The 18658-nt window shown below is 39.0% G+C and overlaps 1 protein-coding gene across 1 annotated transcript in view; it reads left to right on the top strand.

The window, feature by feature from the left end:
* Window positions 1-18658, top strand: part of CNTNAP5 (contactin associated protein family member 5) — a 322294-nt gene that overhangs the window by 153649 nt on the left and 149987 nt on the right. Inside the window, exon 4 of the mRNA XM_072122032.1 lies at window positions 16626-16773. Within this exon, the coding sequence (XP_071978133.1) occupies window positions 16626-16773 (148 nt within the window). The remainder of the gene's footprint in view (window positions 1-16625; window positions 16774-18658) is intronic.

Raw genomic sequence — 18658 nt, 5'->3', positions numbered from 1 at the left:
GAGTGTAATGACTGGCACAGAGGAAAATCATTAGTACGGTGATTGGCACAGGGTGGCGACATCAGTGCAGTGAGTGGTGCAGAGCCATTGGTACAATGACTGGCAGAGGCAATAGGGGTGAAGAGTAGATTTAAGACCATCATTGCCCCAAGGCAGCAAATATACAGCTTCACGATGATGGCGATTGGATCTATAGGGGTCATGTTATAGAATAACATAATAACATACTGGCTATCTTCATGCACCACTAGAGGGAGCTCACTGCTTACATTTTATCCATGGAACACTAAGATAAATCAGTCTGCGCTGAGCTCCTGAGCTCCCCCTGGTGGTGATTCTCCTTTCTCACGGCTGTGGATCTGGAGCTCGGTATCTGATGCTTTATCAAGCCATTTATGACGAGTTGCTCTTGGTCAATCCCTGTTTGCGGCTTTGGGGGTCCGGACATTTTGCTCGCTAGGACAAGTTTATTAGAGAATCGCACTTGTATCCATAAGTACAATGATCTGTCATAATGATGGGTTCACTTTAAGCAAAAATGAAGAAAAAAAAGAAGCGCATTGAGTGAACCTTTAATAGCTCTCCTCTCCGGCGGCTTGGAGCGGGCCGTCACATTACTAATCTTGTGTTGAGACTCTGGATTCTATTATAGACTAAACTGCAATCACAGTAAATTCCATTAATATCCATTTAGCAGCAGGGGGCCGTCACTGCGCCGAAGATGAGGCCTTTCAACTCGCCGGCCGCGAATACAAAGAAGGACGAATGTTAACTTTCCTGCGACTTATTAAAAAACTTCTGCAGCTTATCGATCCCTCGACAGAGGAAAATCACAGTCACCAGACAGAAGCAGGATTATCTGCAGCGCGCTCAAAGACTATTCCAAGAAATTCTACTCGTTCCATCTAAAAAAAAGAGGCTGGACTTATGGAAGTTCCATCCAAAAAATCTGGGCGACTCCAGCCAGTGTTACATAATGCCCCAGGAGAGATGTGTAATCAGACCTGCGGGTGAAAAGGGTGTCCTCACACTGCTGTGCTCTGTGCAGCTAGTGTTGTATAGTATCATTAAAGAGATGTGCAATCAGACCTTTATGTTGTTAGTAGCAGCAGGACTGTGACATATTTGGATTTTTATTCCAGAATTGTTGCCACTCCAGATGCAAAGGGGTGTCCTCACACTGCTGTGCTCTGTGCAGCCAGTTTTATGTATTGTCCCTGGAGAGATGTGTAATCAGACCTCACACTGCTGTGTTCTGTGCTCTCTGCAGCCAGTGTTATGTATTGTCCCTGGAGAGATGTGTAATCAGACCTCACACTGCTGTGCTCTGTGCAGCCAGTGTTATGTATTGTTACTAAAGAGATGTGTAATCAGACCTTTGTGTAGGTTAGAAGTAGCACCAGAACTGTGATATATAGATTTATATTCCAGAGCTGTAGCTCCTCCTAGTGCATTGTGGTCCATGACCTCACACTGTTGTGCTCTGTGCTCTCTGCAGATAGTTCTAGTTATTGTCCCTTGACAGATGTGTAATCTTAAATTTGTGTATATTGTTAGTTGCAGCAGGACTGTGATATATAGATTTATATTCCAGGGCTGTGGCTTCTCCAAGAGCATTGGGGGTGTATCCTCACACTGCTGGGCTCTGTGCTCTCTGCAGATAGTTCTAGTTATTGGCCCTTGATAGATGTGTAATCCTAAATTTGTGTATATTGTTAGTTGCAGCAGGACTGTGGTTATATAGATTTATATTCCAGGGCTGTGGCTTCTCCAAGTGCACTGGGGGTGTATCCTCACACTGCTGTGCTCTATGGAGCAAGTATTAGGTATTGTCACTGGAGAGATGTTATGTATTTTGTTAGTAGCAACAGGACTGTGATATATGAATGTATATTACAAGAATGCACATCTCCTCAGAGACAATAACTAGCACTATCTGTAGAGAACACAGAGCACAGCAGTGTGAGGTCATGGCCCTAGTGCACGTGAAGAATCCACAATCCTGGAAGATAAATCCAATACATTATTCATCATATAATCAACATACACAAAGATATACATCTCTCTAGGAAAATACCTAACAATGGGGGTCATTTACTAAGGGCTCCGCGGCCGCACTTACGTCGGGTTTCCCGACTTTTTCCATTTTGCGCCGAATTCCGCTGGGATTTTGCCGCACGCAATCGGATTTCAGCGCAATTCCCCCAGCTTTCATGTGACAGAAATTGGGGGCGTGGCCGTAAGAAAACCCGACGGATTCGGAAAAAACACTGAATTTTAAAAAAAACGGATTGTGTCGCAAAATCTATCACTCACATGCATCGGGGTTGGTGAACTCTGGTGGACCTCAGCGGACTTCAGCGCAGCAGCGACACCTGGTGGACATTGGGCGTACTACCTTAGTGAATCGCCGGAAGACCCGAATCCTCATCTGGGAAAGCGCTGCTGGATCGCGCCAGGACCGGGTAAGTAAATGAGCCCCAATGTCTGCAGAGAGCACAAGGCACAGCAGTGTGAGGACACGTCCCCAGTACAATCCTGGAACATAAATCCATATATCACAGTCCTGCTGCTACTAAAATCATACACAAAGGTCTGATTACACAACACTGGTTGCAGTTTACATGGTAACATGATGGACATTCCCTTTAAAGATTTTGCATGTCGTTCTATAGTTGTGATAATAAATCTCTTGCTGTTTTGTGTATACATGTGCCCTATGTGTTTCCATGGTTACAGACTACAAATCCTGTGTAGTCTGATCCTGCAGTCCTGGTTACCACAGATAGGAGGCAGAGGGAATCGAATTTTTCTTTTTTTTGTAACTTTCCACCCCGTGAACATTCTTTGTGTCCTTTTCTTTTATTTCCTTCTTTTGAAACTAATTAGACATTTCATAAATTATTTCTTCCGTATTATTATCCCCGTCGCCAGAGTCAATGATACGTCTAGCGACGGATGAACAAATAAAGACGTCTAGACGCGTCTAATCTTCTACGTGAGACGTTCCGCACTTTTACGACTCGGGGAACAAATGGAAAGTTCTGTGGCTGCGGCTGCGGGGATGTTAAATTAGATGTTTTATTGCCTGATGACATGTAATTGCGGCGGGAGAATTGGAGTAATGTGGCGAAACGATGAAAAATAAATAAATAAGACATTAAAAGTTGAATGATTCTGCTAAATTTATCTCCCGGAATGTCTCATGGAAGGTTCCATTTGTAATCAGATCAGGAATTGTGCTCATTCTATGACATGGGAATCAGACAGCTCCGTTCTCTGTGTAGTGGCTGAACTGAGTCACTGCAGCTGAGTTCCCATTTAAAGGGAGGAGAACTGCAGTAACCAGGACTCACCACTACACAGAGAATGGCGCTTTCTGCATCCCCCCCCCCCCCTACCCCATTAGGGGGCTGGGTGTTAAACCCTTCCAATCTCATATTGGGGATTTAGTCTATGGTTACATTGTTAATATATTTAAACTGAAACACCCCTTTAAATATTCCTTTTAATGAATCAAAAATATATCTAATATAAAGGTTTCAAGGGACCCAAAGGACTAATTTGTGATAAGATTGCCGCACGGCGCTCGCTGATCTCTGGTAATGTTCCCCTTTTGTCACATCATGGCTCATCCCTTTCATCCAGACACATGACAATGGGATTCGGGGAGCAGAGGCCTCTGTGTTCTGTGACATCTGTGGAATAATAGAAGAGCAGAGAGACGAGAGGCCGCAGAATCACAGGGACTTGTCCTGAGCCGTGTCCTGAGAGACTGTCATCTTCTGGTCAATATAATGCCATAGGGATTACATGCTGCATCCGCTACAGATCTATACATCCTACCTACCGATCCATACAGTCTATCTACCAATCTTTACATCCTACCAACCGATCCATACATTCTGTCTACCAATCTATACATCCTACCTACCGATCCATACAGTCTGTCTACAGATCTATACATCCTACCTACTGATCCATACAGTCTGTCTACAGATCTATACATCCTACCTACCGATCCATACAGTCTGTCTACAGATCTATACATCCTACCTTCCGATCCATACAGTCTGTGTACAGATCTATACATCCTACCTACCGATCCATACAGTCTATCTACAGACCTATACATTCTACCTACTGATCCATACAGTCTATTTACAGATCTAAACATCCTACCTACTGATCCATACATTTTATCTATAGATCTATACATCCTACCTACTGATCTATACATCCTACCTACTGATCCATACATTTTATCTATAGATCTATACATCCTACCTACTGATCCATACATTCTATCTACCGATCTATACATCCTACCTACCAATCTATACATTCTATCTACAGATCTATACATTCTACCTACCGATCCATACAGTCTATCTATAGATCTATACATCCTACCTACCGATCTATACATCCTACCTAACGATCCATACAGTCTATCTACGGATCTATACATCCTACCTACCAATCAATCTATATATTCTATCTACCGATCTATACATCCTACCTACTGATCCATACATTCTATACAGATCTATACATTCTACCTACCGATCCATACATTCTATCTACAGATCTATACATCCTACCTACCGATCTATACATTCTATCTACAGATCCATACAGTCTGTCTACAAATCTATACATCCTACCTACCGATCCATACAGTCTGTCTACAGATCTATACATCCTACCTACTGATCCATACAGTCTGTCTACAGATCTATACATCCTACCTACCGATCCATACAGTCTGTGTACAGATCTATACATCCTACCTACCGATCCATACAGTCTATCTACAGACCTATACATTCTACCTACCGATCCATACAGTCTATTTACAGATCTAAACATCCTACCTACAGATCTATACATCCTACCTACTGATCCATACATTCTATCTACCGATCTATACATCCTACCTACCAATCTATACATTCTATCTACAGATCTATACATTCTACCTACCGATCCATACAGTCTATCTACAGATCTATACATCCTACCTACCGATCTATACATTCTATCTACCGATCCATAGTCTATTTACAAATCTATACATGCTACCTACCGATCTATACATCCTACCTAACGATCCATACAGTCTATCTACGGATCTATACATCCTACCTACCAATCAATCTATATATTCTATCTACCGATCTATACATCCTACCTACTGATCCATACATTCTATACAGATCTATACATTCTACCTACCGATCCATACATTCTATCTACAGATCTATACATCCTACCTACCGATCTATACATTCTACCTACCGATCCATACATTCTATCTACAAATCTATACATCCTACCTACCGATCTATACATCCTACCTAACGATCCTTACAGTCTATCTACCGATCTATACACCCTACCTACCAATCTATAAATTTTTCCTACTGATCTATACAGTCTATCTACAAATCTATACATCCTACCTACCAGTCCATATAGTCTATCTACAGATCTATACATTTCACCTACAGATGCAATCATTATTCCTGTACATCTATACATCCTACCCACCAATCTATACATTGCAGCCATAGAACTGCCTGTGTCCAATCTTCCCAAGTGTTAGGATATCTCATAACGTGGCAATTCTAAAAACGTCAATCTCATGGGTTAGAACTTGCATCTCTCTTCTACCTCCACAGGCACCTGCTACATTCACCATCTCTGCTTGCTGTCATATGTCTGTGCTATTCATATGTTCATTAATTCTATTCATTCCAGCTACAGATCTTTACATTCCACCTACGTATAACTATATTCTACTTATACATCAATTCATCTTACCTGTGGATCGCTCCAACAACTGACGTAAGAAACATTAATTACATGGAAGGTGTAAATTAAAGAAGAAAAAGTGAAAATAATATCAAGTTTCTGTTTCTAGACTTGTATATGTTACATTTCATTAGTTGTTCTCACTAAACAGCAGTACACATATAGAATACATTTATATAAATGGTACAGATACTATTTACATACTTTACTGAGAATGATCTTATTTATTCCATACTGATAGAGTCAACTGTTTATGCAGCAAATTACCTGTTATTCTGAGCTTGGTTACATCAGTGTATATACTCTGGAGCTGCACCCACTATTCTGCTGCTGGTGCAGTCACTGGGGCTCATTTACTAAGGGCCCGATTCGCTATGTTTCGTGGGGGTTTCCTGAAAATTACCGATTTGCGGCGAATTGCCCCGGGTTTTTGGCGCACGCGATCGGATTGTGGTGCATCGGCGACGGCATGCATGCGGCGAAAATCGGGGGTGGTGCCGTCGGAGAAACCAGACGGATTCGGAAAGACCGCAGAATTTTTTTAAAAAAATGTGTCGCTTGACACGTGCTTACCTGCACCCAAGATAGGACGGTGAACTCCAGTGAACTCTGGCGGACTTCAGCGCAGCAGCGGTGGACATCAGGCGCACTACCTTAAGGTATCGCCGGAAGACCCGAATCCTCGACAGAGAACGCGCCGCTGGATCGCGAATGGACCGGGTAAGTAAATCTGCCCTACTGTGTACATACATGACATTACTTATCCTGTACTGATCCATCCTGTGTTACATCCTGTATTATACCCCAGAGCTGCACTCACTGGGGCTCATTTACTAAGGGTCTGAACGCCGCACTTTCGTCGGGTTTCCCGAATATTTCCGTTTTGCACCGAATTGCTCTGGGATTCATGCGACAGAAATCAGGGACGGATTCAGAAAAAACGCGGAATTTAAAAAACTATTTGTGTCCCAAGATCACGCACTTGCATGCACCAGGAAGAAGGTGAACTCCGGCGGACCTCGGCGCAGCAGCGACACCTGCTGGATATTGAGCGCACAATCTTAGTGAAGTAGCTGAGTTATCTTTGTAGTCACTCAGTCAAAGAGCCAAGTGCACAGCAGTGTGAGGACATGTTCACAGTATAACAAGTCCAGCTCCAATGACTTTTTGGATATTCTCTCAGATTATTTGTGACTTTGTTGATGTGGATTGTCAGCTCCTCTGGGGAATGATTTGATGTAAACACATAATCCTCAGTACCGCGCTCCAGAACAGGTTGGCACCGTAACAATAGAAAAATATTGATAGAAAATATCTTTAATTGCATATTTTCCTGATAAAAGCTGTGAGCAGGACGTGAGCGCCGCCGCCAAATACGCAGGAATGAAACAATTTGGCTTCTTCAGAAATCCCAAATCAACCGCTGGCGCTTCATAACATGGAATTACCGGATAAGAGGATTTACTAAAATTGGATTTCAAATGTCATATTTCAACAACAAAGTCCAAAAGAAAACACAAAATGGAACAAATGTGGAACACAAATATACTTAACCCCGTAAAGCCCGGATTACAAAAAAATCGGCAGAAGGTTACAAAGAGGCAAAAAGCAAAAAAAGAAAAGGCTCAGTAAGACATGAAGCTGCTGTACAGGATCCAGCAACGGTGCCGCGTTTGGGTTGTCACCATCGTCTCTTTAAAAGGGCGGTCAAAACACTTTGTACACGTTGCACAGCACATCCCCTTTATCCATTGGGACAGATTTGCTTACCCGGTCCTGTCGCGATCTCACGGTGCATTGTCTGACGAAGATTCGGGTCTGCCGCGATTCACTAAGGTTGTGTGCCCGTGTTCACGCAGTCGTTGCTTCCGCGCTGAGGTCCGCCAGAGTTCATTTTCTTCTTCCTGGTGCATGTGAGTGCTTGATCTATCAACACAATTCCTGCGGTTTGTCCGACGCCGATGTTCCAAAATCCAATCGCGTGCACCAAAATTCCGGGGCAATTTGGCGCAAAATGGAAATCGTCGGGAAACCCGACAAAAATGCGTCCGGCAGACCATTAGAAAATAAGCCCCATTGTGTCAGTCTAGAGACCAAGTCTATGAGGCTTATTTACTAAGGGTCCTCGGATCGCATTTCTGTCGGACTTCCCAACGTTTTTGGGGATTGCATGGCTGGGACAGGTATTTAGAAGGGGATTGTGTCGCACGCAATCGGATTTTGGCACAATCGTGCTGGCTTTTATGTGACAGAAATCGGGGGGCGGCCCGTCGGACGATCCATCGGATTTGGACTGAGCGCGGGACTTAAATTTAAAAGTGTGTCGCATGCAATGCACTTACATGCACCAGGAAGAAGAAGGTGAACTCCAGCGGACCTGAGCGGGGAAGCGACACATGCAGGATATCGGGCGCACAATTTTAGTGAATCGCGTCAAAGTGCAAAGTACTTTGGGTGAACTCCGCGGCATGGTAAGGCATCAGGGTGGCACCCACCCACATGGCAATTAATGGAGGTCGGGTGCCAGGGGGGTGTAGACGGGATCCTGTGTTAAAGTTGCTCCACTTCTTCTATTCTGCTCTTACAGAATTAGTTCCATCCATATAATTTAACAGCTAAACAACTAAAACCTACAAGGTAAGAAGGAATGCACACTTTATATAAAATAGGGTTTTTAACTTTATGCAAATTAGTTTGTCAGTTCATTATGGGTGGAGTCACACCTAATGCTGTCCCCCATTTTCTACATCTTTGTTCAAGGCAAAATATCATTTCTCTTTTTTTGGGGCACCTGATGCACCTGATATATCTCCACATGTGAACATATGAAAATTGTTTTTAACACGTTGCAAATAAACTACAGTCCGTACCAGGCGTAGGAAAACTTTAGAAGAAGTTGCATCAGATGTTGAGACTTTGAAGCGACTTTTTAATAAAAAGACTCGGCTGCCTGATATATAAACCTCTAAGATAAATCAAACAATCCAGAGCCCGGAAAAATCAGGAAAAGACGTCCTGACTGGAGATAAATGACCCCCATTGTGTACAGTGGATATACGGGGCAGCCAATGGAAACATAGAAGGAAGAAAACAGGTGCATCTAAAGATCAGACAACATCCCTCATGCACCCAGAAGCTCATTTACATAAAGATAAGAGTTAATTGTCCCTTATATTCAAAAAAGGAAACAAGATCTGAAACAGAAAGCTATGGAAAATGTTTAAGTTATATAAAAAAAATTGTAAAAAAGTATCAATAAAAACTAATAGATATAGAATTGGAAATCCTCGCCCCGAGCAAAGCGCTGCCTGTTCTTTATTAAAAATAAGAGAAAAGAATAAAATCTGATATATCTAGAGTAAGAGGAGAAGGGAAGAATAACAGGCAATAATGTGTAACTAGAAGGGTTTATTGTAACAAAATTTCTTAAAAACAAAATATTTAATATATTTCTGTAGAAGAAACATTCATTCTTTTACATAGAAGAAAGATTATAGTAGTTATATTCCTGTACATAGGGGGCAGTATTATAGTAGTTATATTCTTGTACATAGGGGGCAGTATTATAGTAGTTATATTCCTGTACATAGGGGGCAGTATTATAGTAGTTATATTCCTGTACATAGGGGGCAGTATTATAGTAGTTATATTCCTGTACATAGGGGGCAGTATTATAGTAGTTATATTCCTGTACATAGGGGGCAGTATTATAGTAGTTATATTCCTGTACACAGGGGGCAGTATTATAGTAGTTATATTCCTGTACATAGGGGGCAGTATTATAGTAGTTATATTCCTGTACACAGGGGGCAGTATTATAGTAGTTATATTCTTGTACATAGGGGGCAGTATTATAGTAGTTATATTCTTGTACATAGGGGGCAGTAGTATAGTAGTTATATTCCTGTACATAGGGGGCAGTATTATAGTAGTTATATTCTTGTACATAGGGGGCAGTACTATAGTAGTTATATTCTTATACATAGGAGGACAGTATTATAGTAGTTATATTCTTGTACATAGGCGGCAGTATTATAGTAGTTATATTCTTGTACATAGGGGGCAGTATTATAGTAGTTATATTCTTGTACATAGGGGGCAGTACTATAGTAGTTATATTCTTATACATAGGGGGACAGTATTATAGTAGTTATATTCTTGTACATAGGCGGCAGTATTATAGTAGTTATATTCTTGTACACAGGGGGCAGTATTATAGTAGTTATATTCTTGTACATAGGGGGCAGTATTATAGTAGTTATATTCTTGTACATAGGGGGCAGTATTATAGTAGTTATATTCTTGTACATAGGGGGCAGTATTATAGTAGTTATATTCTTGTACATAGGGGGCAGTATTATAGTAGTTATATTCTTGTACATAGGGGCAGTATTATAGTAGTTATATTCTTGTACATAGGGGGCAGTATTATAGTAGTTATATTCTTGTACATAGGGGGCAGTATTATAGTAGTTAGATTCTTGTACATAGGGGGCAGTATTATAGTAGTTATATTCTTGTCCTTAGGGGGCAGTATTATAGTAGTTATATTCCTGTACATAGAGGGCAATATTATAGTAGTTATATTCTTGTACATAGGGGGCAGTATTATAGTAGTTATATTCTTGTCCTTAGGGGGCAGTATTATAGTAGTTATATTCCTGTACATAGGGGGCAGTATTATAGTAGTTAGATTCTTGTACATAGGGGGCAGTATTATAGTAGTTAGATTCTTGTACATAGAGGGCAATATTATAGTAGTTATATTCTTGTACATAGGGGGCAGTATTATAGTAGTAATATACTTGTACATAGGGGGCAGTATTATAGTAGTTATATTCCTGTACATAGGGGGCAGTATTATAGTAGTTATATTCTTTTACATAGAAGAAAGATTATAGTAGTTATATTCCTGTACACAGGGGGCAGTATTATAGTAGTTATATTCTTGTACATAGGGGGCAGTAGTATAGTAGTTATATTACTGTACATAGGGGGCAGTATTATAGTAGTTATATTCTTGTACATAGGGGGCAGTATTATAGTAGTTATATTCTTATACATAGGGGGACAGTATTATAGTAGTTATATTCTTGTACATAGGGGGCAGTATTATAGTAGTTATATTCTTGTACATAGGGGGCAGTATTATAGTAGTTATATTCTTGTACATAGGGGGCAGTATTATAGTAGTTATATTCTTGTACATAGGGGCAGTATTATAGTAGTTATATTCTTGTACATAGGGGGCAGTATTATAGTAGTTATATTCTTGTACATAGGGGGCAGTATTATAGTAGTTAGATTCTTGTACATAGGGGGCAGTATTATAGTAGTTAGATTCTTGTACATAGAGGGCAATATTATAGTAGTTATATTCTTGTACATAGGGGGCAGTATTATAGTAGTTAGATTCTTGTACATAGGGGGCAGTATTATAGTAGTTATATTCCTGTACATAGGGGGCAGTATTATAGTAGTTAGATTCTTGTACATAGGGAGCAGTATTATAGTAGTTATATTCTTGTACATAGGGGGCAGTATTATAGTAGTTAGATTCTTGTACATAGAGGGCAATATTATAGTAGTTATATTCTTGTACATAGGGGGCAGTATTATAGTAGTAATATACTTGTACATAGGGGGCAGTATTATAGTAGTTATATTCTTTTACATAAAAGAAAGATTATAGTAGTTATATTCCTGTACACAGGGGGCAGTATTATAGTAGTTATATTCTTGTACATAGGGGGCAGTATTATAGTAGTTATATTCTTGTACATAGGGGGCAGTATTATAGTAGTTATATTCTTATACATAGGGGGACAGTATTATAGTAGTTATATTCCTGTACATAGGGGGCAGTATTATAGTAGTTATATTCTTGTACATAGGGGGCAGTATTATAGTAGTTATATTCTTATACATAGGGGGACAGTATTATAGTAGTTATATTCCTGTACATAGGGGGCAGTATTATAGTAGTTATATTCTTGTACATAGGGGGCAGTATTATAGTAGTTATATTCTTATACATAGGGGGACAGTATTATAGTAGTTATATTCTTGTACATAGGGGGCAGTATTATAGTAGTTATATTCTTGTACATAGGGGGCAGTAGTATAGTAGTTATATTCTTGTACATAGGGGGCAGTATTATAGTAGTTATATTCTTGTACATAGGGGCAGTATTATAGTAGTTATATTCTTGTACATAGGGGGCAGTATTATAGTAGTTATATTCTTGTACATAGGGGGCAGTATTATAGTAGTTATATTCTTGTACATAGGGGGCAGTATTATAGTAGTTATATTCTTGTACATAGAGGGCAGTATTATAGTAGTTATATACTTGTACATAGGGGGCAGTATTATAGTAGTTATATTCTTGTACATAGTGGGCAGTAGTATAGTAGTTATATTCCTGTACATAGGGGGCAGTATTATAGTAGTTATATTCTTGTACATAGGGGGCAGTATTATAGTAGTTATATTCTTGTACATAGGGGGCAGTATTATAGTAGTTATATTCTTGTACATAGGGGGCAGTATTATAGTAGTTATATTTTTGTACATAGGGGGCAGTATTATAGTAGTTTTATTCTTGTACATAGGGAGCAGTATTATAGTAGTTATGTTCTTGTACATAGGGGGCAGTATTATAGTAATTATATTCTTGTACATAGGGGGCAGTATTAAAGTAGTTATATTCTTGTACATAGGGGGCAGTATTATAGTAGTTATAGTCTTGTACATAGGGGGCAGTATTATACTAGTTATATTCTTGTACATAGGAGGCAGTATTATAGTAGTTATATTCCTGTACATAGGGGCAGTATTATACTAGTTATATTCTTGTACATAGGGAGCAGTATTATAGTAGTTATATTCTTGTACATAGGGGGCAGTATTATAGTATTTATATTCCTGTACATAGGGGGCAGTATTATAGTAGATATATCCTTGTACATAGGGGGCAGTATTATAGTAGTTATATTCTTGTACATAGGGGGCAGTATTATAGTAGTTATATTCTTGTACATAGGGGGCAGTATTATAGTAGTTATATTCTTGTACACAGGGGGCAGTATTATAGTAGTTATATTCTTGTACATAGGGGCAGTATTATAGTAGTTATATTCTTGTACATAGGGGGCAGTATTATAGTAGTTATATTCTTGTACATAGGGGACAGTATTATAGTAGTTATATTCTTGTACATAGGGGCAGTATTATAGTAGTTATATTCTTGTACATAGGGGGCAGTATTATAGTAGTTATATTCTTGTACATAGGGGGCAGTATTATAGTAGTTATATTCTTGTACATAGGGGGCAGTATTATAGTAGTTATATTCTTGTACATAGGGGCAGTATTATAGTAGTTATATTCTTGTACATAGGGGACAGTATTATAGTAGTTATATTCCTGTACATAGGGGACAGTATTATAGTAGTTATATTCTTGTACATAGGGGGCAGTATTATAGTAGTTATATTCTTGTACAATGGGGGGCAGTATTATAGTAGATATATTCTTGTACATAGGAGGCTGTATTATAGTAGTTATATTCTTGTACATAGGGGGCAGTATTATAGTAGTTATATTCTTGTACATAGGGGGCAGTATTATAGTAGTTATATTCTTGTACACAGGAGGCAGTATTATAGTAGTTATATTCCTGTACATAGGGGGCAGTATTATAGTAGTTATATTCTTGTACATAGGGGGCAGTATTAAAGTAGTTATATTCTTGTACATAGGGGGCAGTATTATAGTAGTTATATTCCTGTACATAGGGGCAGTATTATAGTAGTTATATTCTTGTACATAGAGGGCAGTATTATAGTAGTTATATTCCTGTACATAGGGGGCAGTATTATAGTAGTTATATTCTTGTACATAGAGGGCAGTATTATAGTAGTTATATTCCTGTACATAGGGGGCAGTATTATAGTAGTTATATTCTTGTACATAGGGGGCAGTATTATAGTAGTTATATTCTTGTACATAGGGGGTAGTATTGTAGTAGTTATATTCCTGTACATAGGGGGCAGTATTATAGTAGTTATATTCCTGTACATAGGTGGCAGTATTATAGTAGTTATATTCTTGCACATAGGGGAAGTATTATAGTAGTTATAATCTTGTACATATGGGGCAGTATTATAGTAGTTATATCCCTGTACATAGGGGGCAGTATTATAGTAGTTATATTCTTGTACATAGGGGGCAGTATTATAGTAGTTATATTCTTGTACATAGGGGGCAGTATTATAGTAGTTATATTCTTGTACATAGGGGGCAGTATTATAGTAGTTATATTCTTGTACATAGGGGAGAGTATTATAGTAGTTATATTCTTGTACATAGGGGGTAGTATTATAGTAGTTATATTCTTGTACATAGGGGGCAGTATTATAGTAGTTATATTCTTGTACATAGGGGGCAGTATTATAGTAGTTATATTCCTGTACATAGGGGCAGTATTATAGTAGTTATATTCTTGTACATAGTGGGCAGTAGTATAGTAGTTATATTCCTGTACATAGGGGGCAGTATTATAGTAGTTATATTCTTGTACATAGGGGGCAGTATTATAGTAGTTATATTCTTGTACATAGGGGGCAGTATTATAGTAGTTATATTTTTGTACATAGGGGGCAGTATTATAGTAGTTTTATTCTTGTACATAGGGAGCAGTATTATAGTAGTTATGTTCTTGTACATAGGGGGCAGTATTATAGTAATTATATTCTTGTACATAGGGGGCAGTATTAAAGTAGTTATATTCTTGTACATAGGGGGCAGTATTATAGTAGTTATAGTCTTGTACATAGGGGGCAGTATTATACTAGTTATATTCTTGTACATAGGAGGCAGTATTATAGTAGTTATATTCCTGTACATAGGGGCAGTATTATACTAGTTATATTCTTGTACATAGGGAGCAGTATTATAGTAGTTATATTCCTGTACATAGGGGGCAGTATTATAGTATTTATATTCTTGTACATAGGGGGCAGTATTATAGTAGATATATCCTTGTACATAGGGGGCAGTATTATAGTAGTTATATTCTTGTACATAGGGGGCAGTATTATAGTAGTTATATTCTTGTACATAGGGGGCAGTATTATAGTAGTTATATTCTTGTACACAGGGGGCAGTATTATAGTAGTTATATTCTTGTACATAGGGGCAGTATTATAGTAGTTATATTCTTGTACATAGGGGGCAGTATTATAGTAGTTATATTCTTGTACATAGGGGACAGTATTATAGTAGTTATATTCTTGTACATAGGGGCAGTATTATAGTAGTTATATTCTTGTACATAGGGGGCAGTATTATAGTAGTTATATTCTTGTACATAGGGGGCAGTATTATAGTAGTTATATTCTTGTACATAGGGGGCAGTATTATAGTAGTTATATTCTTGTACATAGGGGCAGTATTATAGTAGTTATATTCTTGTACATAGGGGACAGTATTATAGTAGTTATATTCCTGTACATAGGGGACAGTATTATAGTAGTTATATTCTTGTACATAGGGGGCAGTATTATAGTAGTTATATTCTTGTACAATGGGGGGCAGTATTATAGTAGATATATTCTTGTACATAGGAGGCTGTATTATAGTAGTTATATTCTTGTACATAGGGGGCAGTATTATAGTAGTTATATTCTTGTACATAGGGGGCAGTATTATAGTAGTTATATTCTTGTACACAGGAGGCAGTATTATAGTAGTTATATTCCTGTACATAGGGGGCAGTATTATAGTAGTTATATTCTTGTACATAGGGGGCAGTATTAAAGTAGTTATATTCTTGTACATAGGGGGCAGTATTATAGTAGTTATATTCCTGTACATAGGGGCAGTATTATAGTAGTTATATTCTTGTACATAGAGGGCAGTATTATAGTAGTTATATTCCTGTACATAGGGGGCAGTATTATAGTAGTTATATTCTTGTACATAGAGGGCAGTATTATAGTAGTTATATTCCTGTACATAGGGGGCAGTATTATAGTAGTTATATTCTTGTACATAGGGGGCAGTATTATAGTAGTTATATTCTTGTACATAGGGGGTAGTATTGTAGTAGTTATATTCCTGTACATAGGGGAGAGTATTATAGTAGTTATATTCTTGTACATAGGGGGCAGTATTATAGTAGTTATATTCTTGTACATAGGGGGCAGTATTATAGTAGTTATATTCTTGTACATAGGGGGCAGTATTATAGTAGTTATATTCTTGTACATAGGGAGCAGCATTGTAGGGGTTACTTTATCTTATATAGGGGCAGTACCGCAGGAATGTTTTTTGTACTTAGATGTCGGTATTGGGGCTTCTTAGATATACTGTATACTTAAATTATTTTTCCACACTGATGCATGATGGCAAGAACATTTACAAATAAGAAGCGTTGCGAGCAATCAGTCTTGTAGAGTCTCTTTACCATTTAACCCGGCTCCTTTATTATGTTACTGGAATGACTATCATGTGTGACAGGAGTTTCTCTATAAATACACTTTCTTGCCTGAATAGACTCTGAACACATCAGGAGACACTTTGTAAAGGTCATTCTAAATTAACAGACTGAAGCGTCTTGGGAATGAAAATTCTGTGGATTTCTCCTTTTTTGCTCTCATCACTTTCCAGTCTCTTTCTGATGTGATCTACAAGACGGGTTCAGATCTCCACTTATTTATTTATTGCTTCTATGTACGGTAAATATTTATGATCTACTTCTTCTCTAATAAGTTGTTTGTTATTTGTTCCATTGTTTCTACAGATATTCCCAGGAAACACAAATGCCGATGGTCTGGTCCATCACAAGTTCCAACATTCCATTAAAGCCAGATTCCTGCGTTTTGTTCCTCTGGATTGGAATCCTAATGGAGGGATTGCGATGAGGATAGAGGTCTATGGCTGCCCATACAGTAAGTACCTTAAGTTTGGAATGGAAATTTAGAATCAGGTCTATTTTCGGATTTCTTAGAGGAGCTCTTCAATGGAGGAGACACTTTACCCTTTATGAGTTTAGTAACAATATTGTCGGATTGGCAGTGATAATGGGATAAAGGATGCAATGTACTCAATCTTTGTACATTTTGTTGTGGGTGGAGCTTCTCTACCCTTTGCTCTTCTTGGGTGGAGCTTATCTACCCAGTGCTCTTCTTGGGTGGAGCTATTCTACCCAGTTGTCTTCTTGGCTGAATCTTCTCTAACCTGTGATCTTCTTGGGTGGAGCTTCTCTACCCTTTGCTCTTCTTGGGTGGAGTTATCTGCCATGGGCTCTTATTTGGTGTAGCTTTTCGACCCAGTTGTCGTTGTGGGTGGAGCTTCTCTACCCTTTGCTCTTCTTGGGTGGAGCTTATCTACCCTGTGCTCTTCTTCGGTGGAGCTATTCTACCCAGTTGTCTTCTTGGGTGAATCTTCTCCACCCTTTGGTCTTCTTAGGTGGAAATGCTCTACCTAGTTGTCTTCTTGGGTGAATTTTCTCCACCCTGTGCTCTCCGGGGAGCTTATCTACCCTGTGCTCTTCTTGGTTGGAGCTTGTCTACACACACCCTCTGCCTGCTGTAAGCTTGCACAGTGTGAGGGGGAAGTGCTGTGTAGTGGGACAGTCTGTTAAGTTACAGAATGGAAGGGCTCAGGTAACAACCCCAGAGCCCTTCTGGTTCATTACCATAATTATAAAAGTTGCTTTTAGAAGGAAGGAGGCCGTGGATGACAAATATAAGCAGACTACCACAGCCACAGTGCCTGGATCTATGAAGGTTTATCATGATGGATTTTGATGGTAGATTTCCTTTAAGGGAGGGTTTAGTATCTGGGATATTTATTTGTACCATGAATGAGCAGGTCTATGTTGAAAACAAATATTTCTTACTAAATCCTCTAAGGTTTTGCTATGAGGAGCGTGTGATGTGGTGGTGGCCCCGGCTCCTACGCATCAGCAGTCACTCAGCTCTTCTGTGAGTCTTTGCTGTATCTGCCCCTTTAAATATTGTTCAATTCCCACAACAATGTTCACCTCTCATGTCGGGGGTCTGGAATTTCCATGTAAATGTGTTTCTTTTTTTTTTGTATCTGTAATATTTGCTAATGGCGTTACTCGGCAGGATTGTAAGTGACATTGATCAGATGTGAGGAGAATGAATTAGCGGCTGTTTTGTCTTTTGTACAGTAGCATCAGACGTGTAATCAGCGCTTCGTCAGCCATAAATATTTATACCTATCTTTCAGGATGACTTGTGTTCATTATGGAGATATTTCCTAGTCGGGATACAACAAGGAGCGGCCGCACTGGTGTTTGTCTTGCTGGCAGATAATGATATGTAAATTAAAAGCTTTTCCCTTTACTTAATGCATCGGCGTCATTCTTGATAATAAGATCAATGGGATGTGAAGCAGGTAGGAATATTACCATCTGCACGGAGGATTTCATTGTCTGGGGCTGTACAGATAACGTCCTGTGCAGTCAGGCTCCAGCAGGTAGAAGATGCTCTTATAATGGAAGATATAGTAATGGGAATAATCAAGGAGCCGGAGACGGGGGCGGAGGGGGGTAATTACACATCATAGACTCACAATAAAGAATCTCACTTACATATGAAAGATTCTAAGGGGATGTTTGCTGTTAATATTCGCTTCCCATACATTCTGTTAGGGTAGATAGTAAAATAGTAATTGCAGGGCAGAAGCCTGTGTATGATTCGGAGAGGAGCAGATGTAATATGTATACATTAAAGAGATATTCCCACGAAGACAAGTTTCTTATATGTTCTAAGGATAACAAAATAACAAAAAAACATATTCTCT

The sequence above is a fragment of the Engystomops pustulosus genome, chromosome 8 (assembly GCF_040894005.1).
Source record: "Engystomops pustulosus chromosome 8, aEngPut4.maternal, whole genome shotgun sequence".
NCBI classification, from domain to species: domain Eukaryota; kingdom Metazoa; phylum Chordata; class Amphibia; order Anura; family Leptodactylidae; genus Engystomops; species Engystomops pustulosus.
The sequence above is the reverse complement of the archived record's forward strand: the minus strand, read 5'-3'. Positions and strand labels throughout refer to the sequence as shown.